This window comes from Thalassophryne amazonica, chromosome 1 (genome assembly GCF_902500255.1).
Source record: "Thalassophryne amazonica chromosome 1, fThaAma1.1, whole genome shotgun sequence".
Taxonomy (NCBI): Eukaryota; Metazoa; Chordata; class Actinopteri; order Batrachoidiformes; family Batrachoididae; genus Thalassophryne; species Thalassophryne amazonica.
Window position 1 is genome coordinate 120,304,229 of NC_047103.1, and position 19,014 is coordinate 120,323,242.

Here is a 19,014-nt window from a genome sequence, read left to right on the forward strand (position 1 = left end):
ACCAACGAAGCAGCAGCTCGAAGCACTCCTTCATTGGTTCAAGATTCAAAGCAAAGCTTGGTTGATTATATGGAAGAAACGAAACATTTGCGGTAAAACAAAGTTATTTAGCAACTAATCGATGACTAAATTAGTTGACAACTATTTTAATAATCGATTTTAATCGATTAACTCGATTAGTTGTTTCAGCTCTACACACTGAAGATGAGAACTACTGGGCCTCAAGGCCCTGTCACACCTTAACGATTTAGCATGCAGATTGCGGATGCAGGCCATATTAAGAACTCTGGCGCACACTGGCACACATCTAATAAATGAATGCAGCTGTCAGACCTTGGCGATTATCCATTAGCCAACAGCCCCATTTCCACCCAGTGGTTTGGGTTAGTATTGCACAGTGTGGTGCCAGTGAGAAACAGAGTAATTTAACATCTTATTTTTTTATTTTCAATTTAATCTTGGTGGATCATTTTCATTGTGTACAGAATGCTGATGAGTGGACTGGCTGTGGTAATGCTGCCATGAATGAATGGAGTGCTGTCTGTAAATGTTTAAAACACCGAGCGGGCTGCTTCCTCATCAGCGGATGATCAGGTCTGATCAGGTCATCATAGACCTGAAGAAAGAAAGGCTGTGATGAGTTTAAACTTTTAAAGCGCCAGTCGACCACGATCAGGTGTGATCAGAATGAAGTACTGTGTGATCTGTTGGTGTAGTAATCACCGACAGTGATGGTGCTTTAAATGTTAAACAGAGCATAATGAGGTGTAATCACCTGATCGATCTACCGGGTCATCTGATGATCACACCACAACAACGGCGCTTTAAAGTTTAAATCATCACAGCACTTCTGTGTGTTCAGAGCGTGACATGGGTATGAGAAACGCACCTGCAGCAGGAAAAACCACAGAGGGACTTCCTTTAAAACGCTACATTTCCAGCCACGGTATGGCTAAAGCATTTTGACAAGCATGATCCGAATAAAAGTAATCAATATCTGTGCTCGTGCTGAAGAAAAATTCTCATTGGCTAACTAACTGTCTTTATACTCTGCGATTGACCAGTCACACACTGCGCCCACCCCTCCCTACACAGACACATCTCTCTGCAGCTTCTCACACACACACACACACACACACACACACACACAGGATCTCTCTTCCTCTGTGCTTGCCTGGATTCTGCCTCACATTGCTCTGTCAGTACGCCGTGCTTTTGACAAGACAGAGCTGAAAAGGGCTCGTGGTTGCGTCAGTCACTGCCTCCACCCCGGTCGTTTTTTGTTTTTTTTTAACCATTTGTTTGCTCTTCGTTTTGTTGGTGATATAAAATCAGTTGCAAAACTCTGCTCGTACTGAATGCGGTGTTTTTGAGAAGAATACAGTGAACAAGGCTGGCATATTATTTCCCCATTTGCCATCACTGGACATTTGCATGAATCACCAAGTTCACACAGATCATAAAAAAAAAATACAGTCTTAAGCCGCATTCACACCAGGAGCGATGAGACGTCACAAATTTGCATCCGTCCCACCATCGCCACACGACTGACGCGCCACCATCGCCCGGTGTGTCGATCTGCTTTTGCTGCGAAAATTCGCCCCGTGTGTCATCAAACAGGAGGAGCTTCCATTCCGCTCACCGGCTCCGGTGTCAGTCAAGTTAACGTGGCGGACCTTGATCACATGGAGCCAGTTGCTGTGCTCTAATTGTTGTGGAAAGCTGACAAACTTAGCCAGCGCACAATCCCTGGGTCCACAACATCCTCACGGGAGTTTCATTATTTGCTGCAGGAGCTTCGTCCGGATGACGGCCCGCTTTCAGCGGTCCTTCCGCCTCGGCAGGACCCAGTTTTGAGGACCTCTTTCCCGTTCACCGCGCGCACATGTAAACATAAAAAAAATAAAATAAAAAAAAAAGTCCCTGCTGCAGGTCGCTGCTCGCTCTTCCCCCAAACTCTGTCATAATTGTGTTTATAAAACCAGTCACTGTTTTCTTATACATCTGTGTAGTTAATAAATAAAATAATCTTCACGGATGATTCGCTCGCGCCGCACGTGAAAGGAAAAATAAACTGCCCACTGCTGCTGCGGGGCTGCTGCTCGCTCTCTGTCATAATTGTGTTTAGAAACCAGTCACCATTTGTTTTATTATACATCTGTGTAGTTAATAAATAAAATAATCTTCATGGACCATTCACTTGTGCGCACGTGAAAAAAAAAATAAATAAAAAAAATAACCTGTCCACTACCACTGCTGCTCGCTCTTCCCCCAAAAACTCTGTCATAATTGTGAAATAAAGGACAAAAGGGACATAAGTCCTGCTCACAGGCTGCTACCAGATACAGGACATGTTCACATCCAACTCAGTCAAACTCCAGACATCTCCACGTCACTACATATCCAGTCCCTGATTGGTCATCGCAGCGCGACAAGATGAAAAAGTTTAGATTTTTCAACTTGGGGAGGAGGGCAACACGACGCGGCGCGATATCATGCCACAAACATGCCAATCACTCAAAATCGCTTCATTCTCATCACTTCATTCGCATCCATCGCGTTGCATGGCTTAGTGCCACAGTGTGTCCTTCCATAGGGATTATATGGCAACCTGTTGCTGCTGTCACTCACGTCGCGCCCGGTCTGAACGCGGCATTACAGACCACTTACATACATACACACACATATAGATGAACACACAAAGTAGCCTATATTAATATTTTTATTGAATATGGCTGCATGCAGTATCTGACACTTTCTCACTGCAGTTCATAAAAATAAATTGGTCAGTTGAACAACCTCTCTCTCTCCCTCTCACACAGTCACTCAGTCTCACACACACACACGCACACACAGAAAAACAGTCATGCACAGACAGACACACACACCTCTTAATCAATATTGTTTAACTTTGTGTGGAAAAAATGCCAAGACGTTAGGTAGTAAAAATAAATAAATAATTGGAGAAAATAGTTTGATCATAAAATGAAAAAAAAAAGTTGTGTTGAGTATGACAACTGTTGTTCATGCATACTTAGTAGTTCATAATTTCCTACTACATTAAATGTCAATTCTGAGGCTGTTCTGTTATTCATTCATACACTTACGAATATTCATGTTCTGAGTTCATAAAAAAAACTTGTTCTGCAAAATAGTTCCTTTACTATTGTGATCAAAAACATTGACTCAATTCTGAGGCTGTTCTGTAAATAGTTTTCAAATAAACAATAAATATAGCAACTTCTGATTAATCCATATCAATTTCAGACTTAAAATAATGTACTGATTTAAGCCCCAGCCATTTTGGGTTAAACCATGCCCACTTCCGCTTTAGGCCCCGCCCACTATGAGTACAGATACGGATACAGATCATTCGGATGGTTGAACAGATACAGACAGTGGCGTACTCGCTCATACCTAATAAGAACGCAGGTTTCAGCCAATCAGTGGCCAATGGACAGATTTAGACCTATTAGTAAATTACAAGAAAGATGTGCCAACAATCACTTAACTTACCTACAACTTATGTCCAGCATGTATTAGATGTACGAGTCACAGACTGGCACTTGTCGAAAATTTTCAGCATGCCCAAAATTTTTTGAGGAGCTCAGCTTATTAGGACATACATCAGTGAGCTTCAGCATGTTTCAACTTGCTATTAACTTATAAAAGTTACCCTTAACTTATTGGACTTACGCCAGTATTTTTTTTTTCTTTTTTTTTTTTTCATACGATTGGCATACACTGGTTAAATCATCAAGGTGTGACAGGGCCTTCAGTCACAAGCAGTGTGTACGAGTGGTTTTAAAACATCCCCACTTGGCAGCAATCACTATCAACCCCACGCAACATCCATCCCCAATAAAACAGAAAACCCACTGAAAATAGGTAACTCACACTCTTCATGAAGACTCTACTTTAAAAGCAGCATTGTCAGTGCCAAAAATAACGTGACGAAACCTAACAGCACATTGGGGCTGTCCAAATCGATGCCTGACCGAAATAACATTATACAGATACAACAACTAAAGGGAATTTACAACATAACGGGTTTGCACAGATCTCAAAAATGACCCAAGTGACTGGCAAAAAAAAAAATCGGAAATCCGTCAAAAAGCTGAGATTTTTTATCCCTGTGTACGTAATTTCTCTGATTCTGGGCGCGATGAGAGAATGGTTTCATCAGCCAAGTACTGAGAACAAATGCGTCATCAACTACTAATTATATGGCACAGGCTTTATTTATATAGCATGGCATCAAGTAGGACAAAGCGGGATGCATTGGCACAATGAATGGCTAATTCTAGTGTGGGGATCAAATTCGTGCAAGTGTTGGCTTACGACTTTAATTTTAACTTTGCATTGGTTGCTGTTGCCCACACACATTCATATTACATCATTTGCTAAGGTTTTTGCTTTACATAGACGTTCCATTCATGAATTAGCTCAGAATTTCCTCACGTGGAAGTTACCTTATCCATGGTGAGACAAGCAGAGGGATGGTGAATATCAGGAAACACACCCTTTTTAAATGATTTTACAATTTGTCTAACAATCAACTAGCAAGGGCATGATGACCTTTACAAAACATTTTTCTAAGCACTTCAGTGCTGCTTTCAAAAGTGCTAGTGTGCATCATTTATGATGCAACATCTACATTCCCTTAAGTCCCACTGTTACTTTGTAGCAGTTCAGTGCTGATTGTGATTGCTTTATTTATTTAAACAGAGGGAGCCCTGGGGGGGGGGGGGGTCCCCGGGGGGATAATGCCCTGATACTATGAGAAGTATTTAACAGGTGCTTCACAGGTGGAGTGCTGCAGCTCAAGAATAAATAAATAAAATGATTGTATATTTTGATACACGATACTTTGTAGAAATATGTGATCATGTGTACTACAACTCATATTTTGGAAGAATTTCAGACAATAATTGGTTTCAAAACAGACATTAAGCCTGATTTACTAGGACCCAGATAAGGAGTGCAAAACTGAGTTGGGAATCCAAACTTTTATGCCTTAGGGTGGAGACACTTTTGCAGTTGACAGATGACAGTAATGTGATGCAGACAGCAGTATGTAAATGATGATTCTATGCATGTCCATGGCCGTGAGTGCAACATAATATGAAATAAGCCACTTACAGCTACTAAAAGCGGGTGCAAGGTTCCTCTTTACCGAGATCACACAGAACTTGTACTTGAATAGCAGTATATTACGAGGTCTATTAGAAAAGTATCCGACCTTATTATTTTTTTTCAAAAAAAACATATGGATTTGAATCACGTGTGATTACATCAGACATGCTTGAACCCTCGTGGGCATGCGGAGAGTTTTTAACGCCTGTCGGTTACGTCATTCGCCTGTGGGCAGTCTTTGAGTGAGGAGTGGCCCACCCTCTCGTCGAATTTTTTCATTGTTTAGGAATGGCTCAGAGACTGCTGCTTTGTTTGATCAAAATTTTTTCAAACACTGTAAGGCACAACTGAGTGGACACCATTCGATAAATTCAGCTGGTTTCGGTAAAAATTTTAACGGCAGAGATTTTGGTCTGGTAGTGTCGCCGTAAGGACGGCCCACCGGTGCCTAACGGCGATATGCGCTTCGAGGCGGCAGCGTCTCGCCGTGTTCAAGTTGAAAGCTTCCACATTTCAGGCTCTGTTGACCCAGTAAGTTCATCAGAGAACAGAGAACTTTCAGAAGAAGTCGGCATGAGGAGTTTATTCGGACATTCCCTGTTAACAGACATTTTGTAATGAAAGAACGTGCGGGCAGAGTCGCATGTCAGGCCGGACCCGACCGCGGGGGGGGTCGCGACAGGAAAAACACCTCCGTTGGAAACCTTAACGGGCAAGTTGGAACATGCCCAAGCTGTTAAACAATTTCTCAGTTACTCCTTGTTGAAAGCCATCAAAAGCCGCCTGAATTTTACAAATGGTTTTCAATACGGAGGTGTTTTCCTGTCGCGGCGCACACAGATTCACTGAGTCGTCACGGAAATGACTTGCGAATTTGCGCGCACGTCTTTCATTAAAAAATGTCCTTAAACAGTGGAATGTCCGCATAAAGTCCTCATGCCGGCCTCTTCTGAATCTTCTGTTCTCTCACGACATCCTGGGTGAATTAAGCCTTAAATTAGGATGTTTTCAGGTCGAAACAGGCTGACGACGGCGCCTGGAAGCGCTGCGGCGACGTCCCGCTCCATGGGAAGTCCTTACAACTGACAGAAACACCCCATAATCTCTCATCAGCCGTTGAACTTTTCACCGAAAACCAGCTTAATTTCTCGAATAGTGTCCACTCGGATATTCCTCACAGGTCCAGAAAAAATTTTGATAAAGCAACGCGCGCCGTCTCGAGCAGCGTGTGAAACAAAGGAATTCAGCCGAGAGGGCGGGACCACATCTCACTCAAGCCTGCCCACAGGGAAATGACGTCACCGACACGCGTGAAAAAAACCCACGCATGCGCAGGAGGGTTCAAGCATGATTGGTGTAATTGCACGTCATTCAATCCATATAGTTAAAAAAAAATAAAAGTATCAGTTTCTTATTTAATAGACCTCGTACCTATTATTAATGTATACAGTAACAGCATAATGCACACACAGCACCTATAGACATGCGTGCATCAACGCAGAGTCAGCTGTGCCGTGCGCAGTGGTGGAATGCACAGACAGCTGGCTGTGTACCAGCAGAACACACAGCTATGTGTACTAGGGCTGAAACGATTAGCTGAGTAAGTCAAATAATTTGATTACAAAAATGTTCAAGGCAAATCGGTACCTCGAAGCTTCGTTTAACACTGTATTACATACACCAGGCCTGTGTGTGGCGCTGTAACGCCCCCACAAAAAAAGACTAAAGCATGCCATAAAACTATGTAACGCTAATCAATTTATCACAAAAGCTACTGCTTTCCAATGCAGCACACAGAGTAAAATAAAGCCTTTTAGGAAAAAGATGGTCCATGCTGATCATCTGAAATAGCTTAACTGCACATTTAAAGCAAAGCAGTGTGTTATCTGTTTCTAAAAAAAAAAAAAACTCCCCTCACACCAGGCAAGTCACAGCTCCATCCCCGACCACAATGACAAACAGTTTCTCAGAGATCCTCTCAGCAAGTCTATTCTTTCTTCTCTGTTTTGTTCAGACTCGCACTGAGTGTTTGGTTTTTTTAAATTTTCATTTATTTGGGCAACACAAAATGCTTCACAAACATGGAAACTTAAATAAAAATAATAATAAAAAAGAGTGACTGCGAGGCTTGCATGTTCAACCTCCAGCTGAAATGCATCTGCTGAATCGCAGAGAAAAAGGGATTAAAAAATAAATAAAAATTCACGCAGGGACCCAGTCCACCAACCTTTAAAAAAATAATTAATGAACAAATAAAAATGGTCAAATTTTACAAGTTGGGGGAAACAAAAAACAGAAAGCCACATCCCAAAAATGTCAAGACTTTGGCTGAGCTCCTGACACCAGGCAATTATCATGAGTTGTACCAAAATGGACTCTGGTCCACTTGCAAAGTATGGAGACACACGGACACACACACACACACACACACACACACACAAAATCATCAACTGCTTATCTAAGATCAGATCGCAGGGGGCTGGAGCCTATTCCATCAGGCACGTCCTGGACAGGACCCTAGTCTGTCACAGGGCCACATAGAGACAAACAAACACATTCACACCCACACGCACACCTACAGACAATTTAAAGTTTCCAATCCACCTGACCTGCATCTCTCTGGATGTGGGAGGACACTGGAGCACTCAGAGAACCCATGCAAACATGGGAAGAACATGCAAACTCCACACAGAAAGGCCTCAGGTGACCTTCTCACTGTGAGGCAACAGTGCTAACCACTAAGCCATCATGGTGCCCGCATTTATTCTTAAAGAAATAAACTGTTAAAATCTTTAAATGTGCCTAATGTTTACAATGATTACAATGCACAATATTTTGCACATTTGGCAAATGTAATCCTCATAGTGTACCGTTAGTAAATCAGTATGCAGGTGGCATCTGAGTACAATAGTGTTTGCACACATTTTACGCACGCAACTTTAGTCAGTCAGGCCTGTAGCCTTTAAATCAAAATGTCACAAATGTATGTTTAAAATAGATTACATATTTGTGACAAAATACATATAAGAAAATGGTCAAAATATTGAGAACAATTGAGAATAATGTGTTAGTCAAATATTGCAGCTGTTGACCACAGATAAACAATGAAGAGATGTGCATATTAGGTGCTGAGATGAACATGAAGTTTAAAAACCTTCTGCCTCCTCACACTCTGCATGTAGAACATTCAGCTGCTTGCACAGCATGTTAACTGTGCTCGGGGAGCATGTGCAATGGGGGCTGCAGGTGGAGAAAAAAAAAAAATTCAAAACAAGAACAAGGGAGTGATGAAGAATTTGAAGAATTCAATAAAAATTTGAGTAGAAGAAAGTGACATCCCAACGCCCGATTCTGCAAAAAAAAAAAAAAAAAAAAAAAAGGTTCTCAGATTTTTCTTCAAGACAGTTGGGGACCCTCAAGCCAAAGTTGGAAAACCATGTTCTAATGGTGTCACTTTGCAACTCAAAATCATATCTGGAACCGTTTCCCCGGCATGATGACTTTGTGGCGAGTGTCGTGGCCACTTTAGCTGTGGAGTGTGATTCACTGCATGTTATCTCCGTATTACACACAAGCAAAGCAGGTGTAAATGAAGCCAAAACTTTTGCCATTGGCATGTTGGTACTAATATCCTTCAAAGTAATACGACAAATGTGATTCAGTTTCTCTCTTGGGGTAGAAACAGACATGAGAATGAGAAAATCCAGAAAGTTGGCCAGGGGTCTTGGGACCACTGTAGCAACCCAGCCAATCCATGGCAGCCATGGACTGGCTGGGTTGCTACAGTCAACCATCAGCTAAATCTCCAGAGGGAAAAAAAAAAAATCATATCACTGGAGAAATAGCACCTTTTACTGAACTTTCCATTGTTGAAAAACAATTAACAGCCATGAAAAATTAAAAACAGATTAAAAAAAAAAAAACATTGGAGGGACTGAAAAAAGTCACAACTGTTATCCCCTTCAGATAAGTCACTTTGTTTGTCTTCTTTTGACCAGAGCGCCGCATGGTTACTCTGGATTATACAATTCATGGAAAAAAGGACAAAACTGTGGTGAGTCAACAATTAACTTTATGTACCTACTTGTTTATTAAACGTTCCACATGAGGTGTTTCAGGAATGTGTTGTCAGGCGCACAGTAGTGGAATAAAATTTTAAAAAACCCACGCACGCATGCAAAATCCAAACTGAATGTGTACATACAGAAACATGGAAAAGGATACATTTAACATTTAGCTTGTTTTGCCTTCTACGATAGGTTTTTAGTTAGTGCTACAGGCTGTCATAACAGTAATCGAGGAGCAGATTATTTGCTTGACTTCGGTGCTTTCGGTGACAGTTGAGCGGCTTGCACTGAATTGACACCGGACTTTTGAGAAGTCCAGAATGAACCATCAGCTGCAAGAAAAATAGAAGACTTTCCGTCTGATCTCCACTCAGATTTTAACACGCACAAAAGTTTCTGATGAACGCCGGTGGACATCAGCTGACAAAGAACTCATTTTGCACTTTATAAAAGTAACTTCATTCATAAAACTCATGGCACACAGCTGCGATCATTGTGCGCCAGTTGGCTGTAATATTGAAATGATATTGTCTTTTTTTCCTGAGTTCATCTCCAAAATCATGTCACTCCCAGTCACGTTACAGTGGATGATCTGGTGTTGCCGCGGCGAAAAAACACCACAGTCATTGTGTGCCCGTATGGTGGTCATGGGATGCTCTGTGAGGTGTTTTTATGTGATCTGTGTGGTATTTATGCATCTTCCAGGAGGTAAGCACCTCTCTGGCATCATGCAGTGTTGACACAATTCGCAACCACAAATGGCCGCTGCACAGACCCGTCCGTCTCTCTCCATCTCTCTCTCTCGAGGAAATATGACGGCAAACCACTCAAAATCCAGCTTCAAATCTAAGCTTGCATCTTAGATGTACCTTCTAGCAAATTGTAGCTGAGCTTTCAGGTCTTCAAGAAATCCTCCTCTATGCTACTTCATCATGAAGCTGTACAACTGTGGATACAAAATATTCTCATATAAAATAAAACTAATGATAATATTAAAGCAAATACAGCTCTTGGTATCGGAAACAGTAGGCTATCCGTATCAACAGATATCCACAGTCAGGTATCAGGATCGGATCAGAAGTACAACTCCAATTCCAATGAAGTTGGGCGTTGTGTAAAATATAAATAAAAACAGAATACAATGATTTGCAAATCCTCTTCAACCTATATTCAATTGAATACCCCACAAAGACAAGATATTTAATGTTCAAACTGATAAACGTTATTGGTTTTTGTGCAAATATTTGATCATTTTGAAATGGATGCCTGTAAATGTTTAAAAAGCTGGGACAGTGGTATGTTTACCCCTGTGTTACATCACCTTTCCTTCTAACAACACTCAGTAAGTGTTTGGGAACTGAGGACAATAATTGTTGAACCTTTGTAGGTGGAATTCTTTCCCATTCTTGCTTGATGTATTACTTCAGTTGTTCAACAGTCTGGAGTCTCCGTTGTCGTATTATGCGCTTCATAATGCACCACACATTTTCACTGAGTGACAGTCTGGACCGCAGGCAGGCCAGTCTAGTACTCGCACTCTTATACGAAGCCACGCTGTTGTAACACGTGCAGAATTCGGCTTGGTATTGTCTTGTGAAATAAGCAGGGATGTCCCTGAAAACGACGTTGCTTGGATGGCAACATGTGTTGCTCCAAAACCTGGATGTGCCTCTTCAGCATTGATGGTGCCATCACAGATGTGCAAGTTGCCCATGCCATGGGCACTAACACACCCACCATACCATCACGGATGCTGGCTTTTGAACTTTGTGCTGGTAACAATCCAGATAACCCTTTTTCCTCTTTTGTCCGGAGGACACGACATCCATAATTTCCAAAACAATTTGAAATGTGGACTCATCACATCACTATCATCCACTTTGCATCTGTCCATTTCAAATGAGCTCCGGCCCAGAGAAGGTGGTAGCATTTCTGGATGTTGTTGATGTATGGCTTTCGATTTGCATGGTAGAGTTTTAACTTGCACTTGTAGATGTAGCGACAAACTGTGTTAACTGACAATGGTTTTCTGAAGTGTTCCTGAGGCCCACACAGTAAGATCCTTTACACAATGATGTCGGTTTTTTATGCAGTGCTGCCTGAAGAGATTGAAGCTCAGGGGCATTCAATGTTGGTTTTCGGCCTTTGCGCTTACGTTGTAGAAAGTTCTTCAGATTGGCCTGAATCTTCTCATTATATTATGGACTGTAGATGATGGGAATCCCTAAATTCCTTGCAATTAAATGTTGAGAAACATTCTTCTTAAAGTGTTGGACTATTTTTTCCCCACACAGTTGTTCACAAAGTGGTGATCCTTACCCCATTTTTGCTTGTGACGGCTGAGCCTTTTGAGGAGCTCCTTTTTACCCAATCATGACACTCACCTGTTTCCAATTAACCTGTTCACCTGTGGAATGTTCCAAACAGGTGTTCTTTGAGCATTCATCAACTTTCCAAGTCTTTGTTTCCCCATCCCAACTTTTTTGAAATGTTTTTTTAAAACGTTTTTTGAAACGTGCATTTCAAAATGAGCAAATATTTGCACAAAAACAATAAAATTTCAGTTTGAACATTAAATAGCTTGTCTTTGTTGTGTATTCAATTGAATATAATGTGTGTTTACACATAAGCAAGACGCATTACAAATGTCATTTTTTCTGTCATTCGTGACACATTCCTGACATTCTTAATGTGACTTAACGCATCTGAATAGGTTTCTTAATAAGGCGTGTTGGTGCGTGACATTCGTGGAGCATGTTTTTGCCTGTCAAAAATCTTTCACGAATGTCACACACCACCCTCATTTCGTCTCACGTTGTGGATGGTCGCAACTGAGCGTATTGATCCGTCTTGATGACTAGTGATCGTTAATAGAACGTGACAACGTTCGTAGTGGTTCCTGTGATGGTTCTTGGAGCCCAAACTGTCACGCGTTATACGAAAGTGACACGGAAACTGTCAAGTTTTGACACCGACTTGTAACGCAGCGTCACATTTCACTGTGCGCCACAGCGAATTAATTTTCTGTCACGTGCACATAATTAAACTCGGCTCCACAGCGTTCAGATTGATGCAGTATGCCGAAGAGGAACAGTGACGCAAAGTCAGAGCCAACTGTCGTTCCACAGTTCCTGCTGAGGCTCCTTAGGATGCTCCTGCAGGTGTTCCACCTGCTGTTGTAACCGATGAGCAGGAAGAACGAGTCTGAGCCAGAGGAGCGAGGAGGAGACTCACGTGCAGCCAGACATCTCTGCACCTCCTACAGTCCGGCGGAGAGGAAGAAGCGTGCGCACAATTAACCCTGCTGCATTGCATTCAGTTTGATTGCTAACACCAAGTCGGCTAAAAGTCTCATTTCAGTGCTCTTCAGCGCGCTCCTGCAAGTGTTCCACCTGCTGCATGTGCCTGATGTTTGGAAAAACGCGCAAGATGAGAGCTGCATGAAGCCACACATCTGGCTCTGTCCGTCTCCTCCTCCTCCTCCTCTCTGCGCCACTCCATGCCACAGAGCCCAACTACGCATGCAGTCACAAAGTTCTTCTGAAAACTGGAGCGATCTGAATTCGGTTAGATGAATATGGGTGTGTGTGTGGAGACAATTCACCTCGTTCACAACGTGACCAGACTTAACGATGAGCTGTTACGCGTAATAGCGCGCACCAACGCAGAAACCACTATTCTTGACCGTGTGTAATGGTTCCTGATAATTCTCCAGCAACACGTGCCATTAATCGTAATGTGTGGTAACAGGTTTGCAGCAGTTCCTGAGGACACCTGACGCCTCTGCCACCGAATAATCACATTCGTTATCAGCGGCCAAGAATGTATCTTCATGGCATTCGTGACTTGTTGTCGTTACGTGTAAACGCAGCAATAGATTGAAGAAGATTTTGCAAATCAATGTACTCTGTTTTTATTTCATTTCACACAACATCCCAACTTCATTGGAATTGGGGTTGTAAAAAATGTGGATTGGTCCTCCCTACTTCCAGGCAGGGGTCAATTGAGGAATGCACAGGGGTCAAAATTTTTAAATGCCCATAGGATTAATAAATGGAATAGTTTTGACTGTGTTGAATGCTTGGTCTGTAAAGTAAAGGTTAAGCAATGTTAGATTCTATAACATATCACATGTGACTCCATAACATAACTAAGCATGACAAATGGTGCAAACTATACCTTTTTAAAACCCTATTAACTCAACCAATAATTTGCATCATCTTTTACCAAAACTGAAGCAACTTTAACTTTTGACCCATGTAGAAACTTAAATTGACCTTTGTCACAATTCTTGCTATTTTTACCCCATAACATTTAGTCATAGATAGTCAAGACCATATACCTTTTGGAATCTTTATTTTCAGACAAATAATGTGGTATAGATTTCACTATGATTGGAGCATTTTTAAATTTAACCTGTGTATTTATTCTATTGACCCTCTACCTGGCCGCCAACTGAAAATTCAAATGAGCAGTCAGTTTTCTCAAAAGAGTAATGTGCAAGCAGTATTTGTGCCGAATCTGGTGCTTGCACCACCATTTGAAGGATTCCTCTGTAAATATTTTGTCATCTGCTGCACTAATTTATGTGAAAGTATGATGTGATTTTTCTGTTAAGAAGGGTATGTCACATGCTCAAACCCTAACCTACAGCCAAAATGGCTTGCCACAATGCACTCAAACTTACAGAGGCCGCTTTACCCTGTTATGGGAGCAAATTCTGCAAGTTTCATGAAATCGGAACAAAGTTGCCAATTTACCATATTGGGGCCTCTTCCTGAAGTGTTCCAACAAAAATCATGCAAAAAGGGTCACTACGAAACCATCCAGAAAACTCTCTTTACCACTGAACGTGGGATGCTGAGTGACAGTATGAGCTATATTTCATCACTTTTGATGTAGGGCGCATGGAGAAATCACTGTGCAAAAAAGTGATAATTTCGAATTTTGGCAGCAAAAAGTGCCCCCCTATAGTTGTGTGCCCAAAGTCAGCTGCCAAAATTTTCATCAAAATCAAAGTAAGAGGTCCTAATCTATCATCACATGCATAAAAGACCATTGGCTGGACTAAGGGCGCAGGCCACACCACCTCTGTGAAAATGTGCACAATTACAAAACTAGAGACATTCATCACGAAATACCCCATGCGCAGTATTATTTTTCCATGCAAAGTGCAGTATATGTACTTGTATGGGGTGGGTATTTGGTGAAGCCTTATGTGTTTGAACTGGCATATACGAGGTCTCTTAGATAATAAACTGACCCTTTTATTTATTTTTTTTAACTATATGGATTTGAATGACATGCGATTACACCAATCATGCTTGAACCCTCGTGCGCATGCGTGAGTTTTTTCACGTGTGTCGGTGACGTCATTTCCCTGTGGGCAGGCCTTGAGTGACGTGGTCCCGCCCTCTCGGCTGAATTCCTTTGTTTCACACGCTGCTCGAGACGGCGCGCGTTGCTTTATCAAAAATTTTTCTGGACCTGTGAGGAATATCCGAGTGGACACTATTCTAGAAATTAAGCTGGATTTCGGTGAAAAGTTTAACAGCTGATGAGAGATTATGGGGTGTTTCTGTCAGTGTAAGGACTTCCCACGGAGCGGGACATCGTGCAGCGCTTCCAGGCGCCGTCGTCGGCCTGTTTCGACCTGAAAACATCCTAATTTAAGGCTTAATTCACCCAGAACATCGTGAGAGAACAGAGAAGATTCAGAAGAGGCCGGCATGAGGACTTTATGCGGACAATCCACTGTTTAAGGACATTTTTTAATGAAAGACATGCGCGCAAATTCGCCGAGTCGTTTCCATGACGACTCGGCAAATCTGTGCACGCCGCGACGGGAAAAACACCTCTGTGTTGAAAACCATTTGTACAATTCAGGCGGCTTTTGATGGCTTTCAACAAGTGAGTAACTGAGAAATTGTTTAACAGCTTGGGCATGTTCCAACTTGCTCGTTAAGGTTTCCAACATAGGTGTTTTTCCTGTCGCGACCCCCCGCGGTCGGGTCCGGCCCGACATGCGACTCTGCCCGCACGTTCTTTCATTACAAAATGTCCGTTAACAATGGAATGTCCGAATAAACTCCTCATGCCGACTTCTTCTGAAAGTTGTCGGTTCTCTGACGACTTCCTGGGTCAACAGAGCCTGAAATGTGGAAGTTTTCAACTTGAAACAGCGAGACGCTGCCGCCTCGAAGCGCAGATCGCCGTCAGGCGCCGTGGGCCGTCCTTACGGCGACACTACCAGACCAAAATCTCTCATCAGCCGTTAAAATTTTTACCGAAAACCAGCTGAATTTATCGAATGGTGTCCACTCAGTTGTGCCTTACAGTTTTGAAAAAATTTTGATCAAACAAAGCAGCAGTCTGAGCCATTCCTAAACAATGGAAAAAAAAAAAAAAAAAATCGACGAGAGGGTGGCGACTCCTCACTCAAAGACTGCCCACAGGCGAATGACGTAACCGACAGGCGTGAAAAAAAACCCTTGCATGCCCACGAGGGTTCAAGCATGTCTGATGTAATCACACGTGATTCAAATCCATATGGTTTTTGAAAAAAATAATAAGGAGGAATACTTTTCTAATAGACCTCGTACAATGAAAAAAACTGGAGATTGGCATAATATTTATTTAGAGGATGTGACAAACATTGACCATAAAAAGTCAGTAATGGTCGCCACCCTTCAAAACAAATGCAACCACTGGTGACCTTGCAACGGAGGTCAAGGTCACTGGCCTTCGAACCCATGCGAAGTACTCCTCCAAGGCATGTACCCAACAAATATGAAGTTTCTGCGATAGGTGTGTAGCTACGTTGTGTTGAAGGATTTGACAGTTGTGACCACTGGTGACCTTCAAAAGTAGGTCAAGGTCACTGGCCTTTGAACCCATGCGAAGTACTGCTCCAAGGCATATACCCACCAAATATGAAGTTTCTGCGAGCAATAGGTGCGAAGCTACGTTGCAGTGAAGGATTTGACAGTTGTGACCACCGATGACCTTGAAAAGTAGGTCAAGGTCACTGGCCTTCGAACCCATGCAAAGTTTCTGCAAGCAATAGGTTATTCATTCGTTTGCAAATTGGTCGCCTTGCAACAGAAATTTGTCAAGCGCTTCACCCGACGGGTTGTATTTTAGCTAGATACCTCCCAGCTAATATTGCAAATGGCTCCCCAGAGCTTACAGCATAGTGGATTTGTATTTATTTTGTGTTAGAAGGATGACCAGCGTCAATAAGCTGCTAAGCGCCGTCACCGCTTGTGTACACGCATACGCTGGTTGAAGCGTGCAACAGTACGAAACATATGGAATCAATTTGCACACTAAATGGAACCAAAATTGCACGGTAAATGGAAAATGGGACGAATGATCAGTATCACATGACATACAAACCACCAATCAAAATGAAATGGATCTATTCAGGTGTTATGTAAAACCATTTCTTGCATATTCCACAATAAAAAAGATAGTCAAAACAAATAAATATTTATTAGACTGCAGGTTTTATTAATTACAGAATGCAGTTTCAGTAAACCTCTGGCTTCAGAAACTTGTCAGGGACTTCCTCCTTACTAACTTTATAGGCCTTACTCACATACACCATGTTACAATACACAGTCTAAATTTGACTCCAATAAACAACTTCCTGCTTGTCGACAGACATTGGTGCCCTTATGTTTACACAGATCAGCGAAAGAATTTTGGTGCAAAGCGCATGCATGTTTGAATATCAAAAATGCACTGTGTAAAGGCAAGATGACACCCGCAATGCATGTCTGCAAAGCACAACTATTTGCCCTTCTGCCGCTACATGCAGACATTAGATCATCTTCCACCGCACTAAATTAAGCCTCACTGTCACAGAAACACACATACAGACCAAGGAGCCCCATAACACTCAGGGCTGCTCTGAAACATATGGCACGTTTAAGTTGAATAAGCCAATTCTGGCCCTGTTTGACCCCAGGACACAAACCAGTGAGCCAGTCCTGGTTTACCCTGCTGTGAAATCCAGATGGTGACTAATAACTAGCTTTGCTTTTTGGTAGAAGCAGTCTAATAATTAGTGTTGTTTTGCATCTGGTCTGAATGCAAGATTAATGAGGAGGCTAATCATGATAACTAGCCCGATTTGGCTCCTAAAGGGGCTAATTGGGACTTGTCATAGCCAGTCACCTCATGCTGACTAATTGGTCTTAAAGGAAGTGACTGTACTTGGTCAATAGGTACAACTGAGCAGGAACAAAGAGCAAATCTAACAGACTAAATCATTCTTTAGCCAGTTTTAAAATTGCAGTTATTAACATTTTGATGAAATTGCTCCTTCTGTCACAACCTTTTGGTGGACAGCATACCCTCCTTGTGTTTTATGTATACTGGTTCCCTCACTAAGTCAACAAGTAATCCTACGAGTAAAGAAATTTATTACAAAGAAGAAAAACGCAAGAATCTGACTGACCAAACTTCATTTACGAATCTGTTCATTTTGGTTTATTTTCATTAATGGACGAAAACGCATGTCTTGCGTAAAAGTTATAAATGTCTTCTACTTACTATGATTTTGTCATCAATTCGGCGGCCCCCATACTTTAAACAACATACCATCTTGAGACATATTTCAACTTTTTTCTAATCTAGTCGTAGGATTCGTTCGCAGCGTCTTTAACTAAAATGCATCGTAGATGGCAATTAGAGCGTCGTGAACCAAAACACAAAGTTAAAAATATAATGAAATTAACTGCCGGTTCTTGGTTTTGATACAACCCGAATTTGTTGGTGGATGACACAGATGCAGAAAATACTTTATAACATCTTCTCCGAGGCGTGCAAGTTGGTGGAAAAGAAACTCAAATTTAAATTGCGAGATTTTTAGTTGAGGTTTAACGTCAGTCAGATGACTGGGGCTACCACAAGACGAGGAAAGAAACGCTTCTTACCGAGCATTAAAAGTCCGAACACAAATGTGAGAAGACAGTCAACCATTTTCACTCCTCTCTCGGTCCACTTTAAAGGTTTCTTAGTATTTTTCCGTCCCTTTGTCCTAGCTCCGTGTGGGGTAAGCGCTGTCCTCTCCCGCCGCTGGCGGACAATCCAATAAAACTCTGGATGTGTCACTGAGCACCGCACACCGGGTGGAGCCGTCGAATAAAACGGGTGCACCACTCGCCTACTAATCCAGAAAGAGAGCCGATATCCAGAACGAAGCGTTCACACGGTCCACGCCGAAACTAAAACGGTGTGAGGTTCGTGTGTGAATGTGACAGCAAGATACTGACAGAGAACAGGAAGTTAGGTGGGGTGGAAATAGGGACGTCCCAGGTGGGGAGAGAGAGAGAGAGAGAGAGCGAGAGAGAGAGAGAGAGAGAGAGAGAGATTCCGACATCATTTTTGCTAAATTGTAATATTTGGTGATGTAGAGTATTTTATTGCCAATCATGTGACACATCTCGGTGTGTCACAAAACACATAGATCTTAAAAATTAAATTTCCTTTTAAAACCTGAACAATTCCAATTTGAAGAAATGTCCTGTCAGTCTAAATGGGAAGGAGCTCCATGGTTCCATTCCCACCACCCTTCAGAAGGTGGCTGCCCATTATGGGGCCTGGGGGCCATGTTTAGCCCATATTCTCAGTATTTTGTTCAACAAGCTCTCTGCAAATCAATAAACTTTTGTTAAAGGTACAGTGTGTAGGATTTAGATTCAGATTCAGACATTTTATCCCTAAGGCAAAGGCTATTCGCCCAACCGTTGAGTAGATAAATATAATGTCTTACCTTATTCGCCCAACCGTTGGGCAGATAAAT

At 42.1% G+C, this 19,014-nt stretch overlaps 1 protein-coding gene across 1 annotated transcript in view; it reads right to left on the minus strand.

Annotated features, from left to right (window-relative positions):
* The window catches only part of si:ch211-132g1.7 (prostaglandin F2 receptor negative regulator), a 317,262-nt gene extending 298,792 nt beyond the window's left edge, over positions 1–18,470 (minus strand). Inside the window, exon 1 of the mRNA XM_034173857.1 lies at positions 18,146–18,470. Coding sequence (XP_034029748.1) covers positions 18,146–18,191 — 46 coding nt within the window. The 5' untranslated portion in view covers positions 18,192–18,470. The remainder of the gene's footprint in view (positions 1–18,145) is intronic.
* Between the last annotated feature and the right edge of the window lie 544 nt (positions 18,471–19,014).